The sequence below is a fragment of the Chlorocebus sabaeus genome, chromosome X (genome assembly GCF_047675955.1).
Source record: "Chlorocebus sabaeus isolate Y175 chromosome X, mChlSab1.0.hap1, whole genome shotgun sequence".
Classification (NCBI taxonomy): domain Eukaryota; kingdom Metazoa; phylum Chordata; class Mammalia; order Primates; family Cercopithecidae; genus Chlorocebus; species Chlorocebus sabaeus.
In genome coordinates this window covers 139,871,685-139,891,789 of record NC_132933.1, presented here as the reverse complement: position 1 = coordinate 139,891,789, position 20,105 = coordinate 139,871,685, and the positions used below count along the sequence as shown (strand labels likewise).

General features: G+C 39.1%; 1 protein-coding gene across 4 annotated transcripts in view; it reads right to left on the bottom strand.

Annotated features, from left to right (window-relative positions):
• Positions 1–592: 592 nt before the first annotated feature.
• The window catches only part of FAM9C (family with sequence similarity 9 member C), a 37,360-nt gene continuing 17,847 nt past the window's right edge, over positions 593–20,105 (bottom strand). The window contains exons 4-10 of one of the 4 annotated variants that reach the window (XM_007991042.3): positions 19,646–19,894; positions 19,228–19,348; positions 19,014–19,045; positions 16,520–16,634; positions 15,286–15,394; positions 13,896–13,983; positions 593–5,614 (exon numbers count right to left, since the gene is read on the bottom strand). In XM_007991042.3, coding sequence (XP_007989233.1) covers positions 13,921–13,983; positions 15,286–15,394; positions 16,520–16,634; positions 19,014–19,045; positions 19,228–19,348; positions 19,646–19,894 — 689 coding nt within the window. In that variant the 3' untranslated portion in view covers positions 593–5,614; positions 13,896–13,920. Of the gene's footprint in view, positions 5,615–11,216; positions 13,573–13,895; positions 13,984–15,285; positions 15,395–16,519; positions 16,635–19,013; positions 19,046–19,227; positions 19,349–19,645; positions 19,895–20,105 lie in introns of those variants that run through there. The other 3 variants (XM_007991040.3, XM_007991041.3, XM_007991048.3) reach the window with 3 other exon arrangements.

The window sequence follows — 20,105 nt, the reverse complement described above, 5'->3', positions numbered from 1 at the left end:
AAATTGTTCTCTTTTCCTCCCCCACCAGGGCAGAACAGGAGGATGCCCTGTGCCTGTTTCCAGTCTTACCATGAGCACAAGACCAGTTGGTGTTTACACATGAAAGGGAACTAACTGATCTCCTACGCCTGTACATCAGAGGGAAGTACCTGTTTTCCTTTGAATTCAATAGGCAGCTAATGAGTTTTCCATTCCTTCTGATTTCAATCTGCTGTCACGTCCACTAGTGGGTGATCTTTCTGTTGCAAAAGAGGACTTTCTGAACTCCTATGTGGGTGGTCATTTATGAAGGTTGATTGGTGTTTGAAAATAATTTAGAACTCTGTGTGTTCATATGTGTATGTATGTATGTGTAAAAATAAAAGTTGATTGGCATGACATCATGGGTGCTGGGAGCGGGTCTGGTAACTAGGATAAAGAGTGGTCTTCTCTGTCCCTTGTCTGGCCACAATTAGGAGAGAGTCTGGATTGTCAGGAAATGGAGCTTGCTCCACCCTCTCAATGTGGCTTAAGAATTTTCTTTTCAACAATGAAAAGATGCACAGATCATAGTACAGGAGATCATAAGAGTCACTCTTGCTATCTTCAGTGGATCATAGTTGTATACCATTCTATAAAAATATGAGAGAGAGAGAGAGAGAGATCTTTGTAGGAATAAACATAGAAAGCCATTTTATCTACAAAGCCAATTCAACCTGGACTGCAGTACTCACAACCATAAAGTACTAGTTAGGTTATTAGTTAGTGGTTGACAACCATAAAGTACTAGTTCGGTTATTAGTTAGTGATTGGAGGGATGCAAAAGCTGACTTGAATACATGACTTCAATCACTTGGATACAGGTTTAATTTCCTGTAAGAAAGCTGCAGAAAATCAATGACCTAAATATCTGAACTTGGGTATTTCCAAGGAAACCACCAGACTTCCCCATTGTCTTAGATTAAAGACAATTAACAAAATGCCTAACAGGCCCCAGAGGTCTTCTGTGTAATTAGATCAACAGCAGTACAACATCTGAGATTTATCTCTCTCTCCAACAAGACCCTTTAGGTTTGGTAACACATCCAAGTGGAAGAGGAAAGAAAGAAAGAAAACCCCAAAACCAAAAGCACAAATAAAACTACTGCTGAAATTAAGAAGTTAGGATCTTCCCAAAGGCAAGCAACTGAACTCATTCTACCAGTGAGACTGAGTGGAAACCTCTGCTCAGCCATTCCTCAGCATTGGACACGGGTTATTCTTGAGGTTTGGATAAAATATGGGTTGGTCTGCAGGAAATACATTCATTTTAAAATAAAATAAAAAATATGAGTTGGCATCAATAAAATTCTATGTTTTAAGAAATGCAGGTTGGTATTATCAGCCCTGTTTTGCAGATAGAAAAACTGTGGCTCTGAGAGTCATCAGCAATCCTGATGTCTAGAAGATTTCAAGGCCAGGACTCAAACCTACGACCTGGGACTCTAGAGTGTAGAGCTTACGCTGTCTCCTTAAATACTCATGACTTCGCTAGGCTCACTGGAGAGAGATGATTTCACATATAATATTGAAAAAGTAAGGATGTAGGGGTGATGAAAATGTGGCCCAAGTATATCTAAAAAGGAAGATAGTTCACTGGCATATCAGGTCATGAAACAACCATGAGCGTGAACTAGGAAACCACAATGCATGTGAGAATGGCCCAAACACAACTGACTGCACCATCTGGAGAAAAGGTGAAGCCTACACAGAAAGAATGCCAAACAGAAAAATGACATGGGTTTATGTGAAGCAAAGATCAACATTTCATGTATCTTCTCACTTTAAGCACTTCTTCCTGCTTCTGGCATATCCCTTCACCCTGAGCTGAAGCAAGTTCATTAGCTAGGTAGAAAACAAGAGGAAAGCCAGTGAAAACTCACACTCTTTTTAGATTGTAACCCCTACTTGGGGCAAACCTATAGGATCTCAATGACAGAGGTTTGCTTTCTTAGTAAACAGCCTTGGAAGTTCCCCCTCATCTTCCTTCATGGGTCTGGTGTTCTTCATCATTTTACCAGTGACTTAATGTTGGGAGAGAAAACCTGCTTGCTAGATATTAAGATAAGCTTATTAAGAGAAGAGGATTGGAGTTGGAAGGGTGGGAGTTGAGCACTTAGCATCTCGCAAGACAGGATCAGAATTTTAAAGAGATCAGAGGAAATTGAAAAAGAATTCATAAACAAAAAGTACAATACATGCTTGTTGAATAAATAATAAAACAATGCAAAAACAATTATCCTGGGGAAAATAGAGATGGAGAAGCTCGTTACAAAGTAAAAGGTCTATGGATCATGGTGATGGTACTTTTGCTTCTGAAATAAAAACCTAAGATGTATCACAACAAGCATAAATATACTTCATAACACCAGTTCATTGAGTGCCTACTTAATTAATTCTGCTGAGATACTGATGAGGTACAGAAAAGGAAAGCAAGAATCAAAATAAATAGTTTGACTGTCTGTTGGGCACTCAAAGGGTAGTTCTTGATTGATGCATTAAAATGTACTCTTTTTGCAGTCTTCAGCTTTATTGAGGCATTATTGACATACAATAAACTGCATCCGTTTAAAATGTGCAATGCGGTGAGTTTTGATGTATACACACATCTGTAAAACTGTCGCCACAATCAAGATGATCAACTTATCTATCATCCCTAAAACTTTCCTCATGCCTGTTGGTAATCCCTCTCTCTCCACTCCCAGTACCCAGGCAACTACTGATCTACTTTCTGTGACTATAGATTATATTTTATAGACTCAATTTTATATAAATGAAATCACCCAGTAGATCTTTTGAGTCTAGCCTCTTTCATGCAACATAATAATTTTAAGAGTCATCATGTTGTCTTAAGTGTCAATATTTCATTTATTTTTATTCCTGAGTAGTGCTTCATGTAGCTTATTTTTTGGTGCTCAGTTATTACTTCCCTGGAGAGATTAGCCAGTTGACACATTCTTATCCTATTTCTTTATTCTGTACTTTTTGTTTAACTCACATCATAGACTCAGTAAATATTTATATGAATTTATTCAAGGATTTGGTTCAAAAATGAAAATCTCTTCGAGGGGATTCTACTAGGGATCATTCATTCACTTGTTCATTTAAGTTATTCAGCAAATATTAATTAAGCTCTTACTAGGTCCCAGGCACAGTGCTAGGCACTGGGGATACAATAATGAAGAAAAGAGACATGCATCTCTTACATTCTAATGAGAGGAGACAGGTGGCAAACACAATAAAAACAAAAATTATTAGTATGTTAGAAGTCAACACGTGTGATTTAGAAATAATAGAACAGGATAAAGAGCCAACAGGCATCATCCTAACAATGCAGCCCGGATTCCAAACAGCTCCTGCAAACTGGACTGAATGTAGACTTTAGCATGGTTTTCTTAGTCACACTTACAAAGGCCCCATGGAAATCAACTTCCAACAGGACTTCAGAGAAACAGAGGCTGCCATGAATGGTCAGGTATTAGGGAATGAGATCATCCTTCCACTGGACACTCTCCTACATCCCCTGCAGGTATGTATGTCTTAAGCTTTTGTGCTCACCTGCAGGAGAAAGGCCAGAAAGTGGCTGCCACATTTTTCTCCCCCAACTGCAGGAGTGAGGCCACAGAGGTTTACCTGGGAAGAATACTCTCCATAAACTTAAATCTCAGCACATTACACTGGTAAATGTCACATTCCAGTTCCAGATATCAATCTGGATCCAGGAATGTGTGTGCTTCACTCATTCCAAGCACTCATTTGTTTGGTTTGGGGGAGGAGAGACAAGGCTAGAGCAATCTGAAAGTTCAATCAAGTCAAAATGCCTTGATCAAAAACTGATGAAACAGGGCCCCCAATCCATAACCAGAGAATGTTGGGCACTTTCCTCTCTGCAGAAATGTTTTTGCATTTAAGTTTAGGTAGTTTTAAGAGAGGAGTGTAAGGAGAGAGTTTCTGTAACTAGAGGAGGGGGGCCTTTCCCGCCTGCCTCCGGAGCTTCTCCTCCAGGGTAATCTGGCAGCCATTCAAGGCAGCCTGAACTTTCTGAGAGACTTGATTTCCTGTTCCCACTGCCTCAGCCGACTGGAGGACTAGGGTGACCTGGGGTGGGGGGAGCAAGGGCCACTGGTTAGTTTAGGATCAGCAAGTGGGAACTGTTTATCCCAATATGCTTAGAAATTCTTCCAGCAGCAACTGTAAAAATAAGTTTGAACTGTAGAAGAAGCTTAGTTATTTCAACAGTGAACTTCAATCATGAGATTCTTGAATATATTTTGGGAAGACAAGTTATTTTGTTTGTTTCATTCATTTAAAATATAAAACAACAGACTTCTTACAATGCAGAGGGGACCTCACTGTCACCTAGTTCAACTCACACATTTTACAGATGATGCAGAGTTCAGAGCTATTCATTGACAATGGCTGGGGGGATGGGAGCAAGACCCATGTTTCCTGGCTCTGAACTCAGTGCAATTTCCTTCACGGATTATAGAAAAGTGCAATTCCAAATGCCACGCCTTAGGGGGAAATTTACTATATGTAAATTATACCTCACAACCTGACTTAAAAAAAAAGTATATATTATCCCTGCTTCCTCCTGAACCTGGGTCTGCTTGACACCAAAGCCCAGGGCTTTCCGCTCTCTGCCTCTCAGTAGTCTTATTGTAATTCCTGTGAATCCATGGTCCTTTAGTGGTTTATGTTTGAGGAGGGAGCTGTGGACTGAATAAACTATGCAGCACAAAGGCATTAACCATGGATTAATGGGAAAGAAAAGCTTGCTGAGTTCTGAGTCTGACGGGTCAAGAGCTTCTGATGGTGTCATGCAAATTTCACTTCCCAATGAAATCAGTCACTCTTCGTGTGGAGGGGCCATCATATCTTAGCCAGTTCCTGCTTGGGGTTCAGAAGAGAAAACAAAACAGTCTGCCCCGTGGTGGGAAAGGGACATTTGGTATTCTCCTTGGCTTCCTAGCTAATTACAAAGTGTTAATGACATTCAAAGGAAACTTGCCTCCTTCAGGGCTTTACAAATAAGGAAGGGCGGGGGAAGGTGAGCCAAAGAACAGACAGGGGCTCCAGTGAAATGCAGGGCACAACCAATCAGCCCCAGTAATCAGCAGACGGGGAGGCAGCCTTAATTTACAAAGGAAATAGACACCCCAGCACAGGCTGAAATTGGGTAGGACCAAGAGTTCTTAAACTAATCACAGCTGGTTTCCAAACCTCAAAGATTTGTTATTGCAAAAACATTCTCAAGCAATAGATGAATAGATTGAATGGTGACAGAACAAAGAAAAGATGGAGAAATTTTCCCCACAGCAGCTTCAAGATAGGTTCAGAGAGGTATGAACTAGCAAAGTAACACATTTATCCAATCAACATTTTTTTACCCATCTCCTACACTGGGTCTGAGGACACAGCTATCGTGAAACATTTAACCTCCTCTAGTATCCTACAGAAAAACAACTAAAGCATGCTTGTGCAACTCAGAACTACAAGCTCTTCCTCATGAATTGGACAATAGGTGCCTTCAAAGAATGGTTCTTTTTCCTGTATTTTCCTTCCCTTCTCTCAATGGAGAATTTTTTCTTCCACCCTAAAAAGGAAACACCACCATCAGTTTCCCAAATATGAAGAGGGAAATGCATGTGTGTATAAACAGCGGTTGCCACCTAGTAGAGTTTTAAGGCTTTAAGGATTTTCCCCCCTAACGATTGCAATTTCCTAAGTTAACTTTCAGAACTTCAGTTACTATTGTCTTATGTCTTGTATCCAATGTACTAGTTAGGTATTTCTTTACAGGCTTTTTAAGATTTACAGGTGTACCTGATCAAAAATAGCTGGAAAGATTCGAGATGTTTTTTACTGGATAATTTATTCCGTGTGTACCCAACAGCCAAGCACTTGGCAAATGACCAAAAATATGATTTATTTATTTTTATTTATTTTTTTTGAGACGGAGTGTCACTCTGTCGCCCAGGCTGGAGTGCAGTGGCACGATCTCGGCTCACTGTGACCTCCGCCTCCTGGGTTCAAGCGATTCTTCTGCCTCAGCCACCCCAGGGATTATAGGCGTGTGCCACCACACCCAGCTAATTTTTTATATTTTGGGTAGAGACAGAGTTTCACCGTGTTGGCCAGGCTAGTCTCAAACTCCTGACCTCAAGTGATTCGCCCACCTCGGCCTCCCAAAGTACTGGGATTAGAGGCATAAGCCACTATGCCCAGCCAAAAGATACGATTTAAAAAGCCAGAATAGCTCATGCAAGAAATAAGTAGCTGACAGATAAAATGGCAACTTTTTGCTTTAATGGTAATGTAAACTATCCAGAAGGGACATTTATCGGTTCAACGAGAATTGATTTTCTTCACTCTCAACTCCTATTAACAGGTCTTCTCTTTCTAAAAGATAGGAATGTGTGCTCCAGTAATTAATTTGTTTATGTGTGACTAGTACATTGTGAGAATCTCTATAGGACATCTTTCTCTGGCACTTATTTTGTCTTGATCCTGGATGGAAGACAATGATAACCAAGTGACCTGTTTGTTGACTAGGGCACACTTAAAAGCAGGTATGGATATTTGATTTCATGTACATTAGCAGGACATCGATGAAAGTGTGTGAGTACTGAGACAGGTAGGCAAGTGGCGGGGTGAACTTCACTCCTTAAAATCGTGAGCTCAAGAGACGTGAACTACCGAAGCTGTCTGATTTTTTTTTTTTTTTTTTTTTTTGAGACGGAGTCTCGCTCTGTTGCCCAGGCTGAAGTGCAGTGGCGCCATCTTGGCTCACTGCAAGCTCCGCCTCCCAGGTTCACGCCATTCTCCTGCCTCAGCCTCCCAAGGAGCTGGGACTACAGGCGCCCGCCACCACGCCCGGCTAACTTTTTTTTTGTATTTTTGGTAGAGACAGGGTTTCACCATATTAGCCAGGATGGTCTTGATCTCCTGACCTCGCAATCTGCCCGCCTCAGCCTCCCAAAGTGCTGGGTTTACAGGTGTGAGCCACCGCGCCCGGCCAGCTGTCTGATTTTGTTTGACCTGCTCTTTTAAAGTGATATAAGGCAAAATATATTTAACTGGTTAATTAGTGAAAATCTAGCAACAAAGGATGTCTGGTTAATTCATGGAAAATGGGAAGTTTGAATAAATTTAAAGATAATGTTTGAATTAGGTAAATAAAATTAATTCTTGTGTTTACATAAACACAGAGATTGGAGAATTGCTGTGTATTCAGTGTTCTTTCAAATAACCAGTCATTCATTTATTTAGTACATGTGTATTGTGCACCTCTTGTATGGCTGGGAACACACCAGGTTCCAAAAATAAAACTAGGACTGTGATAAAATTTTTACTCTGAAGGGTAACAGTGAAGTAAATAACAGTCACAATACGGGATTTGAGAGGTACAAAACCACTAAAAGAGAGGAAAAGGGGCACAATTTTGTTTGAGAACTAACGGATTCCAGAAAAGGTGAAGAATTAGGTGGTCTTTGACACAGATCTTAAAAGAGTAAGTAGGCACTTGCCACACATAGATGAAAGAAAGTGTAGCAGACAAAGAATAGACCAGTCATGGTTATTAACTATCAACTAGTCCATCTTTACCACTTACTTGCTATTCATTCCTGGACACAATTGATCTCAGGGAGGTAGTGAGTAGAATGGTGGTTACTAGAGGCTGGAAATGCTAGGAGGGATGTCAGGGAAAAAGAAATGCTGGACAATGGGTATAAACATACGGTTAGAGAGAAGAAATAAGTTCTAGTGTTCAATGGCACACTCAAGTAACTACAGTTATCCTGTATTTCAAAATACCTAGACAAAATTTGCAATGTTCTTGACACAAAAAGTGATAAAAGTTTGAGATGATGAAAATCCCAACTACCCTGATTTGATCTTTACATATTCATGAATCAAAATATCACATTTACCCCATATATATTTACAAGTATTACATATCAATAAAAATCATGAAGATATTGGTAACTAATAGCTATTCAACATGTACCATGTGTCTAACCTTCTCACCATCGTTTCCTCTGACACTCATAGTAACCCTCTGACATAGATACATCACTGTCAGTTTTACAAATAAATAAGAATAAAAAGAATTGATTTCAATGTGTTTTGGGTGAGCAGCGCTGAGAGAGCCCTGATTCACCTGAATAAGAATGCAATGCGCTGTCCAGTTCTGGTTCAATTTTACATCTCAGAGCTTTTGTACTGTGAGTGCAATAAAATCAGGTGTGTGCACAGAAATTCAGGGCAGAGTTAAGCTCCTCCTAAGGAGTGAGTCAAGTATTTGTGATTTGACTGAATCACCTTAATTTAGATATCTTTACAAAGATATTAACCTATCAATCCAAGATGAAATTTTAACTAACGTCAGGGAGATGAGATGGCCCTTTCCCTCTAGTATCAGGAGAACCCCTCTCCAAGAGGCAGAGGCAAGAGACTCTGTTTCTCCTGGGTTTCAGTTGCTGAAGGAAAGGACTTGCCTCTGGTCTGTGGGAAAACTTTCTTGGGAGCTGTCTTTGCATTTGAACTCTGAATTTTGTTCAGTACATCATTGTTCTAAGGATATATTTAGTGCTTTGTGACTGTACATTTCAACATTCAGCTATTGAGTGAGACAATATTACAAGATATGATGCTCTAGATATCAGCCATTCTTCAAACGGGGTGTTTATTATGGAACAAAAGAAAATATGTGCTTCAATCTAGAATTTAAAAGCACTAACTGCAACGTTTCAAGCATATATAAATAAATGTTATCTGTCTTACCATTTTCGGGAGAAAAGTGAATCTTTACATTTGTTTTAGTGTAACTTGTTCCTGATATTGTAACCTAAAATTTCATGGTCACAAAAAAGTACAAATTAAATGTTCTCTTTATGAGAAATAAAACAGGGACTATAGCACAGGTGATGTGAAAAAAATAGTCACTAAAAAAAAGGAACCAAGAGTGAACCCTGAAGTAATCTATGGACTTGGGGTGATAATGATGTGTCAATGTAAGTTCATGGGTTATAAGAAAGGCACCACTCTGGTGGGGGATATGGACAGTGGGGAGTGTTGTGGTGGGAGAGCAGGGGGTAAATGAGAAATCTCTAGACCTTCAGATCAATTTGTTGTGAACTAAAAACAATTCTAAAAAATAAAGTCATATATATGTGTGTGTGTGTACACATATTCACATATGCATATATGCATATTATTTATGTATAGATACATGTATATGCATATATACATATAAAGACACACACACATATATATATACACACACACACACACATTTATACACACACCCCTAATAACTTTTAAGGACAAAAACTTTCTTCCCTTCAGAATATCTGCCAAAGTGACTTAAAGTACACCATTACTCATATGAGGTAGTAAGGGGTGGCATAAATATCAACTGTTTCATCACTAAGTACATTTCGTCCTAATTCTCATCCTTCCACTATAGAATAAATGGTTACATAGCCCAGTATGTATAATAGAACTCTCATATAGGCCTCTGCAGATCTCAAATAAGGATTTTCTTAGAAACCTGAAGTAGTACTTAGACTTATACACCAACACACGCTTTGGGTAAAAGGAAAATCCTTTATGAAAATGCAAGCTTTAGGAATTAAATGCTCCCCATAGGGACTCACTTATTCCTGTATAAGTGATTGCAGGCAGAAAACCAGAATCTGAATGAACTTTTTTTTTTCCTTAAACTTGGAAAACCTAGAAAAGACAAGAGTGGTATATAGGGGCCAATTAAAATAAAAAGCACAAGGGAAAATGAGAGGAAGTCGCTCCTCTCCTCCCAATGGGAGTATTGTGTTCTGAAGGATTCATGAATGGAATTTCAGAAACTCAGCAAAGAATACATTTAACTGACTTACTCCAAATATATTCTGAATTTCGTATTTACTAAATAAAGTGTTTCAAATGAACATTTTGTATGTTGTTACATGTAAAAACCGCACATTACAAAACGAAAGGTAGGAGAATTCATCACTTAAGTTTTTAGATGCATATATACTTAAACTTCCGCATACTCCACAAATACTAAACTTGAAAAACAAAGCACCCTACATAATTTACCTTGCCACAGATGTGAAATAATTGTAAGCATACATAAATGTTAACAAAATACTTTCATTCAATGCTAAGGGGAGGTATCATTGAATGGTGGACCAAAACAAACTACATGGCAATTTGATGTCTTTGGAAAGACATACCCACAAACCAGTGGTTCAGCACTGATATTAATATATCTTGCTCAGTTGTCTCAATCATTTATAGTAGTTTAATTTTTTCAAGAACACAGACGTTAAGGTACTTTTAATAATTTTGAAAGGCCATAGCGTATATCTATGTTTTGAAGTCAAGCTTTCATTGGAATTGCTTCTTTAACCTAATGATTAAATATAAAGAATGCACAGATAAAATAAGGTTTTGTCTTCTTTTATTAGAGAAAAATGTGCTTTTCCATGCCCATGCTTTCCACATTTTTGGAACTGATACAGAACCACAGAGGCCAAACCTAAAACTAAATTATCTTTAACGTTAAAATTTAATTGACTGTGTATATAACTGTGCAATTGCTGCTTTCTCACAGAACTGTCTAGGGCTCTTTCAACAGATCATAGAAACATGGTCCAGCATTTAACAAACAGGCTAATGATAGAGGAGATATACTAATTTATACAAGAATTAAGTAAACACTGTCATGTGGTTTAGTGTAGCTCAAGTTATGCTTGTATCATATAACATAGGTTCAAGTTCTTTTGTCAGTCATCAGAATAACAGAGGTTGAAGATACATATGAATAAGTGGCAATTATTGCTGCAGTTGTTTCAAAAAAATAAATTTAAGTAACTGTGATACACATTTCTACAAATAAAATATTCCAGTGCTTACATCAGTCCTGAGTTTTTAAGATTAAATATGCACTACTTACAATTACCACAATATTATTTTGGAACAGGGCGATTTATTTATTTATTTATTTATTTTTTATTTTTATTTTTTGAGACAGAGTCTCTCTCTGTCGCCCAGCGTGGAGTGCAGTGGCGCGATCTCGGCTCACTGCAAGCTCTGCCTCCCAGGTTCACGCCATTCTCCTGCCTCAGCCTCCCAAGTAGCTGGGACTACAGGCGCCCACCACCATGCCCGGCTTTTTTTTTTTTTTTTTTGTATTTTTAGTAGAGACGGGGTTTCACCATGTTAGCCAGGATGGTCTCCATCACCTGACCTCGTGATCCACCCGCGTCGGCCTCCCAAAGTGCTGGGAATACAGGCGTGAGCCACTGCACCCAGCCAGGGTGATTTATTTTTTAAGTTGACTCTCTTCACCAAAAAGAGGGCTTTCATCATATTCTTCCAAATCCTTGATACTCTTAAAACAAAAAGTCTAGTTCACTGACAAACCATCACTTTACATCTCACGTTTTAAACAGAATCAATTAAATGTCAAAAGGAAACAGCTTTTAGTATTCAAAGGATGCTGGTTACTTATTATTATTATTATTTTTTGAGACAGAGTCTCGCTCTGTTGCCCAAGCTGGATGGAGTGCAGTGGCACGATCTTGGCTCACTGCAAGCTCCGCCTCCCGGGTTCACGCCATTCTTCTGCCTTAGCCTCCCGAGTAACTGGGACTACAGGCGCCCGCCACCATGCCTGGCTAATTTTTTGTGTTTTTAGTAGAGATGGGGTTTCACCGTGTTAGCCAGGATGGTCTCGATCTGACCTCGTGACCTGCCCGCCTTGGCCTCCTAAAGTGCTGGAATTACAGGTGTGAGCCTCTGTGCCCTGCCCCCTTATTTCAAATTTAAAAACTGTAATCAATACATGGAGCTCCAAATACTTAAATATTTTAATACCAGATTTCAGTGAAATATTATTATAGCACGTCCAACAGTCATGTACTTTGCTTGAAGAAAATGGTTTGATAAACACGTTATGGTCAAGATGGAGCAAAAACAGAAAAAGACTGGTAGTCTTACATCATGAAATACCGTATTTTTTCACCAGGTAGTGACCCATTTGTTATCACTAATAGTCCATATAACATGGTTTCCACTGAAGGGATAGAATGGTCTGTGATATGACCTCATCAAGTTAGAGAAAACATAACTATGTTTGAAATATATACTATTCCCTCAGCAAACAGTTCAACAGTTCCTACTCCCTAAAATGTGGTATGTTAATGCTGAGGAAGATGTAAAAAATGAACACACAATCTCTTTCATATTCCTGTGACATGAGCAAATGCACGAATAAAAAAAATTGATAACAAAACTTATGTAACTGCTATGGAAGGGCAACTCACTCGGACATGTAGCCAAAAATGGAGACTGATGTCAACTTAGTTGGCCAAAGATTTCAATCGGTCAAAAACAAGAAAAAAAGAGATTTAAAAAGCATTGTGAGGGAAGAGCATGAACAAAGCATGAGATTAATGGAGAGGACGTTCAGAGAAGGCTGTCAACCCAGAGAGGCAAGAAGAAAGACAGAAGGCGGCAAAACAAGCCTAAGAGGGGGTCATGTAAAGGGGAGAGTCTCTGAATATCTAAGAACTGACATGTGGGTGCCACTGACAGGCTGGGAAGAGGGAAGGGCTAGAAGCATTTTTGGAGGGGAAGGGTTTTAGGAAGATAGTATTTCTGATCAATGAAAGGTGGCTCAGAAGAGAAGAGAGAACTCAGAAAAGAGTTTAATAGTATAAGCAAGGAAGAATGAGGTCTTGAACTAGGGTAGCCTCAGTGGCAATTTAAAAAAAGAAATTTAAGGACCATTGCAGAGGTAAAACTTGCCTCATGATAACTGCATGGGAAAGATAATGGACTCAGAAGAGTCCAAGATGATACCGAAGTTCCTACCCTAAGTGGTAACATGTAGCATTAACATTGACAGGAAAACTTTTCTAGTCTCATGTTCATACCAATTAATAAATGGTTTCTGGGGAACATTATAGTAACATGTTCTCCACTTGTGACTTCTATATAAATAATTGTGTATAGATAATCCTCAAGTTGCTCGAAAATTTTATTTTCAAACTCTTTCCCAGTTTATTTAACACATCTCAGTTAGTGTAGAGGAGTGACATATGAACATGACTTTTCACAAGATTGTTAAAAAGAATACCTTACCTCACAGAAAGGAATTCCATTGTTTCCTAAATAATATACATCTACATGAAGAAGAGGTCATTGTCCGATGACAATTTGCTAATGTGCTGTACGACAGCAGATAATTCACAATTCACAACATGTTAATAATCTGCTGGCTTTCCCATTCTGTTGTACATCTGAACCATCCCTTATTATTACAAATTGTCATGTAAAACCATTACTAGTCACTAATAATTTTGAAAGTGAATATGCCATAAAACACTCCTACATTACAGCAGAAAATAAAAGAGATACTCAGTAGTTACATTTGCCTACTTCCTATTTAACTAAAACTCTTGAAACAACACAAGTGAAAAAGACATCTAGAAAGGACTTATGGACTTTCTGCCTTCCAAAGATTTGTCGCTGATCTCCTAAAAACTGAAAATAAAGTCTTCATTAATGTGTTCATAAAGTATCAATTTTTAAACAAGAGGTATATTTCTAGATAAAATTTCCAATTTACCTTTTCCTGTTCTAAATAACTCCCACAAAACTATTCATGAATCCTAAAAATACTGTTTTATGTTACTGCATTTACCAATTATGTTAAATCTGGAACAATACATTCAAAGTGAAAATGGTAATTCAAAATGTATAACCAAAATATCTTTCCATACATTCAGAAACAAGCAGACTGTCTTCTATTTTTATGCATGTGTTGTATTTTATAAGAATATATTGCGTTACCAAATAGAACAGACCTTTGTGAATTGCTCGTGTGATGGCTCAATCTCTTTCAGTTCCTTCCTTATCTTGTTGCCACCTCTTTTGTTGCTCTTGAAATATCTTCTAGAAGCACAAAACAAAAAAGTGATTAAAATTGGGTAAATTTTAATACTTACAAAACATAATTCTGCATTAAAGAAATACTCTTTAAATCAATACCTGTGAACACTTTATTTTAGACAACGTTTATGACCAAATTTGAAACAATTGTGTTCACCACTCGTGCTAAAACGATAACCTTTTTAATCAGTAATGGAGTAAAGAATTTTCTTTCTTGTACATATTCAACATGCATGTCCCAATTCTTGATTTCAAATGAAGAGTATTTGATGACCTTCCCTATAATTTGTTGACCACAGATAGGTAAGATCTATACATAAATTAACTAAGAAACATTATTTCTTATTAAGATTTTAAACATGTATTAAATCTTGGTCATTTCAATATGTACATAGATGAACCTTCCATTAATGACTGTTTTTCTGCACCTTGACCTAATCTCCAACAACAGTGTTCTCATCTCCACTACGTGGCACACACAGTCATCCCCTAAATTTTGTCGTTCCCAATGACCATAATACCTACATAATACTAATAGCATTGATAAACAGCAACCATGAGCCAGATCGCATCCTGAAAAATTTAAATAAACCCGTTACATAGGAACCCTTTAATCCTCCAAACAACTCTGAAGTAGGTACTCTTACCATGTCTCCTTTCGTATATAAAGAAACTTTAGCACAGAGATAAATAATTTGCCCATGGTTCCTGAGCTAGCAATGGTCAAACTGGAATTGGATCAAAAACAGTGGGGCTCCAGAGTCCCAGCCCTTGACCACTGCAATCAGCTGTTTCTCCATCTTCCCAACATACAGCCACTACCTTCCTGCCACTGTAGGTCACTCACTTCAGTACTACAGTTCAGGAGTCTGTCAGGACCTGATGCCTATTGAATGGAGCACTTTTCACTGCCCAATGTCCCATCCCCATGTGCTCAGGTAACTCAGTCCCAGCTGAAATTCCACAGCTAGTCATCATAACCCCATCCCTGTGTCTATGCCCTGCCCAACTCTCCCTCTATCAACATGCTGGGCTACACCCCAACCCAGGAAATTCCAACCCTACAGCTGTTCTTGTACAAATATGCCAACTGGGCTCACTTTAACTTCTTAATCGCTATGATGCTGACCTCAGTTGGACCCCTAATGCTGCATGGCAATTATATTCCCCTGGTACATGAGTCCACTAACGGGCCTCCTCTTTGGGCTCATGCTCTCTTCCTTCTTCGCTGGATTTCTGCATGAACTATTACTCCCTGAGACATTGATACAGTAGGTAAATCATAAAGCAAAGCCTGATACCAACAATTTGTTCTTCCTTTTCTCCTTCTCCTTCCTCATCTTTCTGCTCATCTGTGGTGAACTCTTCAAGGACATTCGGCAACTTCAGAGAAATTCTGTAATCATGTTTCTGCCTATAACACATAATAAGTAACAAGGTCATACATCATAGAGAGATGAAAAATTAATCCTATTCAAACCAAAACTGACTTGACATAGTTTATACTATAAAGTAGCAAGGGAGTAATAGCAGCTGAAATCTTTTTGGGAAAAGGTGAAATGAGTTACTCTCATTCTGAAAGGATCCTTTCCTAACTGACTACTAGAGCAGCTATCTTATATTCTTTACATGTTGAAGACTAAGGAGGGTTTACTGCACTATAAATTTCCCAGAAACAATCATTTTCTCCAAGAGCAGTTTACTTTTCATTTCTTCTTACTAAATAACATATGGGTTCTCATAAGTAGGTTCGAGAATATTGTAGCCATTCATCCCATAAGATTTCCCAAAAGAAATACTTCACTTAACTATTTCTCCACTTTGGCACAACAATGATTTCATAAAAGGAATAGTGAAAACAGTTTAACTAATAACTTATTTACAACATAAGGTTATCCCTTTCTACATAATTGAATATTGTTAAGAATCTACAGACTAAACATTGAAGACATTTATCTTATATTCAGCTACCATATTTCTAGAAATGGCTAAACATTAATTTTACAGGAAGACTTTTTTTTTTTTTTTTTTTTTTTTTTTTTTTTGAGACGGAGTCTCGCTCTGTGGCCCAGGCTGGAGTACAGTGGCCAGATCTCAGCTCACTGCAAGCTCCGCCTCCCGGGTTCACGCCGTTCTCCTGCCTCAGCCTCCCGAGTAGCTGGGACTACAGGCGCCCGCCACCTCGCCCGGCTAGTTTTTTGTATTTTTTAGTAGAGACGGGGTTTCACCGTGTTAGCCAGGATGGTCTCGATCTCCTGACCTCGTGATCCACCCGTTTTGGCCTCCCAAAGTGCTGGGATTACAGGCTTGAGCCACCGCGCCCGGCCCCAGGAAGACTATTTTTATATGGAAGGCAAAAAGAGGTCATCTTCATTGGCTTCTAGGTAATATCTCTCAATTCTGTTAAACTGAGGTTATAAAACTAAAGACATTTACCTGCTTAGGGAACAATCAAGTAAAATATGTTCTTCACTAGAGATGCCAATATGTAGATGCCAATGATATAAATATCATTATGCAAAAAAGCCAACAATCATACCTTTTTAGTTGCATTGTTCTCAAAACGTTTTTAACTCTATTCTTTATTTCACTGCAAGCTTTTGCAATCTTTTCAATCCTTTTTCTCTTTGCAGCAAGATCCTCTTTAATGTCAGCTAGATAATAAATGAATATGCATTAAAAGTTCATGTTGAAAAGTAGTTTCTTTGCATATATTGAAATCAATATGTGACTTGATGGTTCAGCAATATCGGAAGGACATTTAACATGTAAAATGCAAAGATCATTTTACAAAGCAAGGTTTACTCACTTTATGTAAAACCTTTCAGGTATTAATATTAGTATTCCAATTTCAATTGGTATAACAGCAAATCACTTAATTGACGGATGATGAAAAAAAGCAAATAATTAAAACAGTTTCTTTTCTTTTTTTTTTTTTCTGGGACGGAGTATCCCTCTGTCGCCCAGGCTGGAGTGCAGTGGCGTGATCTCGGCTCACTGCAAGCTCCACCTCCCGGGTTCATGCCATTCTCCTGCCTCAGTCTTCCTAGTAGCTGGGACTACAGGCGTCCGCCACCACGCCCGACTAATTTTTTTGTATTTTTAGTAGAGACGGTTTCACCGTGTTAGCCAGGATGGTCTCCATTTCCTGACCTCGTGATCCGCCCGCCTTGGCCTCCCAATGTGCTGGCATTACAGGCGTGAGCCACCTGCGCCCGGCAAGTTTCTATTTTTCAAGTGTGCAGAAAGGGTTACAAACACAGACTTTAATTTCTTTTTTTTTTTTTTTTTTTTTTTTTTTGAGATGGAGTCTCGCTCTGTCACCCAGGCTGGAGTGCAGTGGCACAATCTCGGCTTACTGCAACCTCCGCCTCCTGGGTTCACGCCATTCTCCTGCCTTAGCCTCCGAGTAGCTGGGACTACAGGCGCCCTCCACTATGCCTGGCTAATTTTTGTATTTTTAGTGGAGACAGAGTTTCACCGTGTTAGCCAGGATGGTCTCCATCTCCTGACCTCGTGATCCGCCCGCCTCGGCCTCCCAAAGTGCTGGGATTACAGGCGTGAGCCACCGCGCCCAGCCACAGACTTTAATTTCTACATTTATAAAATGTCCTACAATTCAAAGGACATGTTTCTGTGAAATACTGTCACAACTCATTATGTAAAGCACAAAAAAGTATCTTATTTAATAAGACCATCAAAAGGGTAGAAATAATACACAATAAGCAAAGTATTTTTAATCAGTCTCGTGGTTGATACTATTAACTATGTTTTAATAAAAGAAGCAATGTCCATGGGTATAAACATTTAGGTTTAAACAGATAAAGAAATACATTCAAAAACACGTTTGAAATATTTTCTGAGAGCTTTTTATCTGACATTTTTACCCATAGTGTGGTGTTTCAGAAAACTGTAATACTGCAAGGAATGCTTTCCCAAACATGGTTTCACATCAGAGATCTACCATCAATTGCTAAGAGTAGTTTTTGGCAATCATAGAAGAGCTGCACCATAATACAAATATTTTTTACATATGGTATCCATCTATAATGCTCAATGTATTAGGAAGCTCACAAAACCAGCACTTTGTCACCACCAAGCAGAGCAAAGTTTTCCAAATATACTGCTTATATGAATTATCACTATAGAAGAGCTGAAAATTAAAGTAAGCTTTTTAAAAATAAGAGTATTGTCTCCATTGTTTCTACAGAAATTTTCTCAAACTTTTTTGAAGATATGGTCCTATAACAGTGCAACTAATATTTCACATGGCAATATAAAGTTTATGAGTTTTTGGATCCAATTACATGTTTCTCACTGGGTAGAAAGGTTGTCTTTCCTTTTCTACTACACAATTTATTATTGGAATAATAATAGAAAATCATCATTTTAGATAATTCAATTTTCTCTGGTACTTTAAAGAAAACAAAATCAGAAAGTTGTGACAATAGCTAAATCACGAACATGAAAAGCTCATGTTAAAAACTTTGAGTATATACAGACAGGAAGAGGGGAACAACACACACCTGGGCCTACTTGAGGGTGGCGGGTAGGAGGAGGGTGAGGATTGAAAACCACCCATCAGGTACTATGCTTATAATCTGGGTGACAAAATAATCTGTATACCAAACCCCTGTGACACGCAATTTATCTATGTAACAAACCTGCATATGTACCACCAAACCTAAAGTAAAAGCTAAAAAAACCTGATATACGACTTAATGTGTGTACACTGAAAGGAATGAATAGAGCTGTTTCTCCTCCAGTGTCCTCTAATATCCCCCAAACAATTAAATTTCCACGTGAATGAAAGAAAAGCCATCCCTCTTGCCATTATTAGAAGCACCCTCACATTCCGCATCAACAATTAAAAAGGTAAGTAAGAAAAATTATCAAACAGATTACATTAAATGCTATATATGAGAAGAAGGCATTTAAGACTGTCTTGTCATCCACTAATTCATATAACCTACTGTAACAGTTGTATGGTTAAAAACAATTTTCATAAACCACAAATAGCTTGCAAAATATACCTGCAATATCTTCTAGCTCCTTGGTATCAACCCTGTAAAAAAAAAAAAAGTTGCAACAAAATTTTAACATAATACTGCACAAAATGCCATGTTTGTTGGGAAGAAATGTTTTATGTGAAATGTTCTGCATAGAACAGAACAGTGATGACATGATCCAAAGCTGACTTTTCCTAAAGACCTTATCCGACAGGCATAAGTGACTTAAACACTTTACCCCACGTGTTCATCTGTTTCAGCAAAAGGTTCTCTTTCCTGATGCTCATCAGTTACATCTCCCTTCTTTGTCTCTGTAACAGGTTTTCTTTCCTCATGCTCATAACTTACTGGAGCCTTTCCTGCATTAAAATAAAAAAGACAAACTTTTTTAGAGGAAGATGCTGTTGTGGACATTTTTTTTTTTTTTTTTTTGGTAGAGAAACGTACTATTTGTAGACTTTGTAGATTGAAGCCCTTCGGGTTCAAGTCCCAGTAAACAACGTTCACAGGTCAGACCCCTTGGATGTCAGGACAGCACCCATGGAGAAGAGCTGCTTTGAGAGCATTTGTAACCCTGCTATGATGGGGAGCCTCCCACGGGCAGCCTAAGGCCCTTGAGCCTGCGTTGAAAACCTGGGGCATCTTAGCACACGCACGGTGGACTCCAAAGCCACGAAGGGGTCGGGGGCCTCGGGCTGCCCGTGTGCCCCCAGCGCAGAAAGCAGGCAGACCGTCAGGCGTGCACCTTCTTCCATATCCCCTTGGACTGTGTTTACCCGCAAGCTCCATTTCCTGGGCGACTGTAACTTGAGCCTCCAACTGGTCCTTGGCAGCCATCCTGCTGCGCTTCCTGCCCACGGGCTGCATGGCTGGCTGTCCTGGGAAGCTAGAGGCGGCCTCTGAACCTGGTGAGTACAAAGACACACTAAGGAAACTAAGGAAACGAGGCATGTTAAATGAAAGCCATCAGGATCGCGGGTTCAAGGGCGCCCCGAGTCCCCTGTGGGAGCAGGAGGGGACGCGGAGAAGATGCCATCATCCTTTCCTGTCCTGGCCTGTCCAGCGCTTCCCCGGGGCTGGCTGCAGAGCTCGCAGAATTCCGCGGCCTCTGCGGGA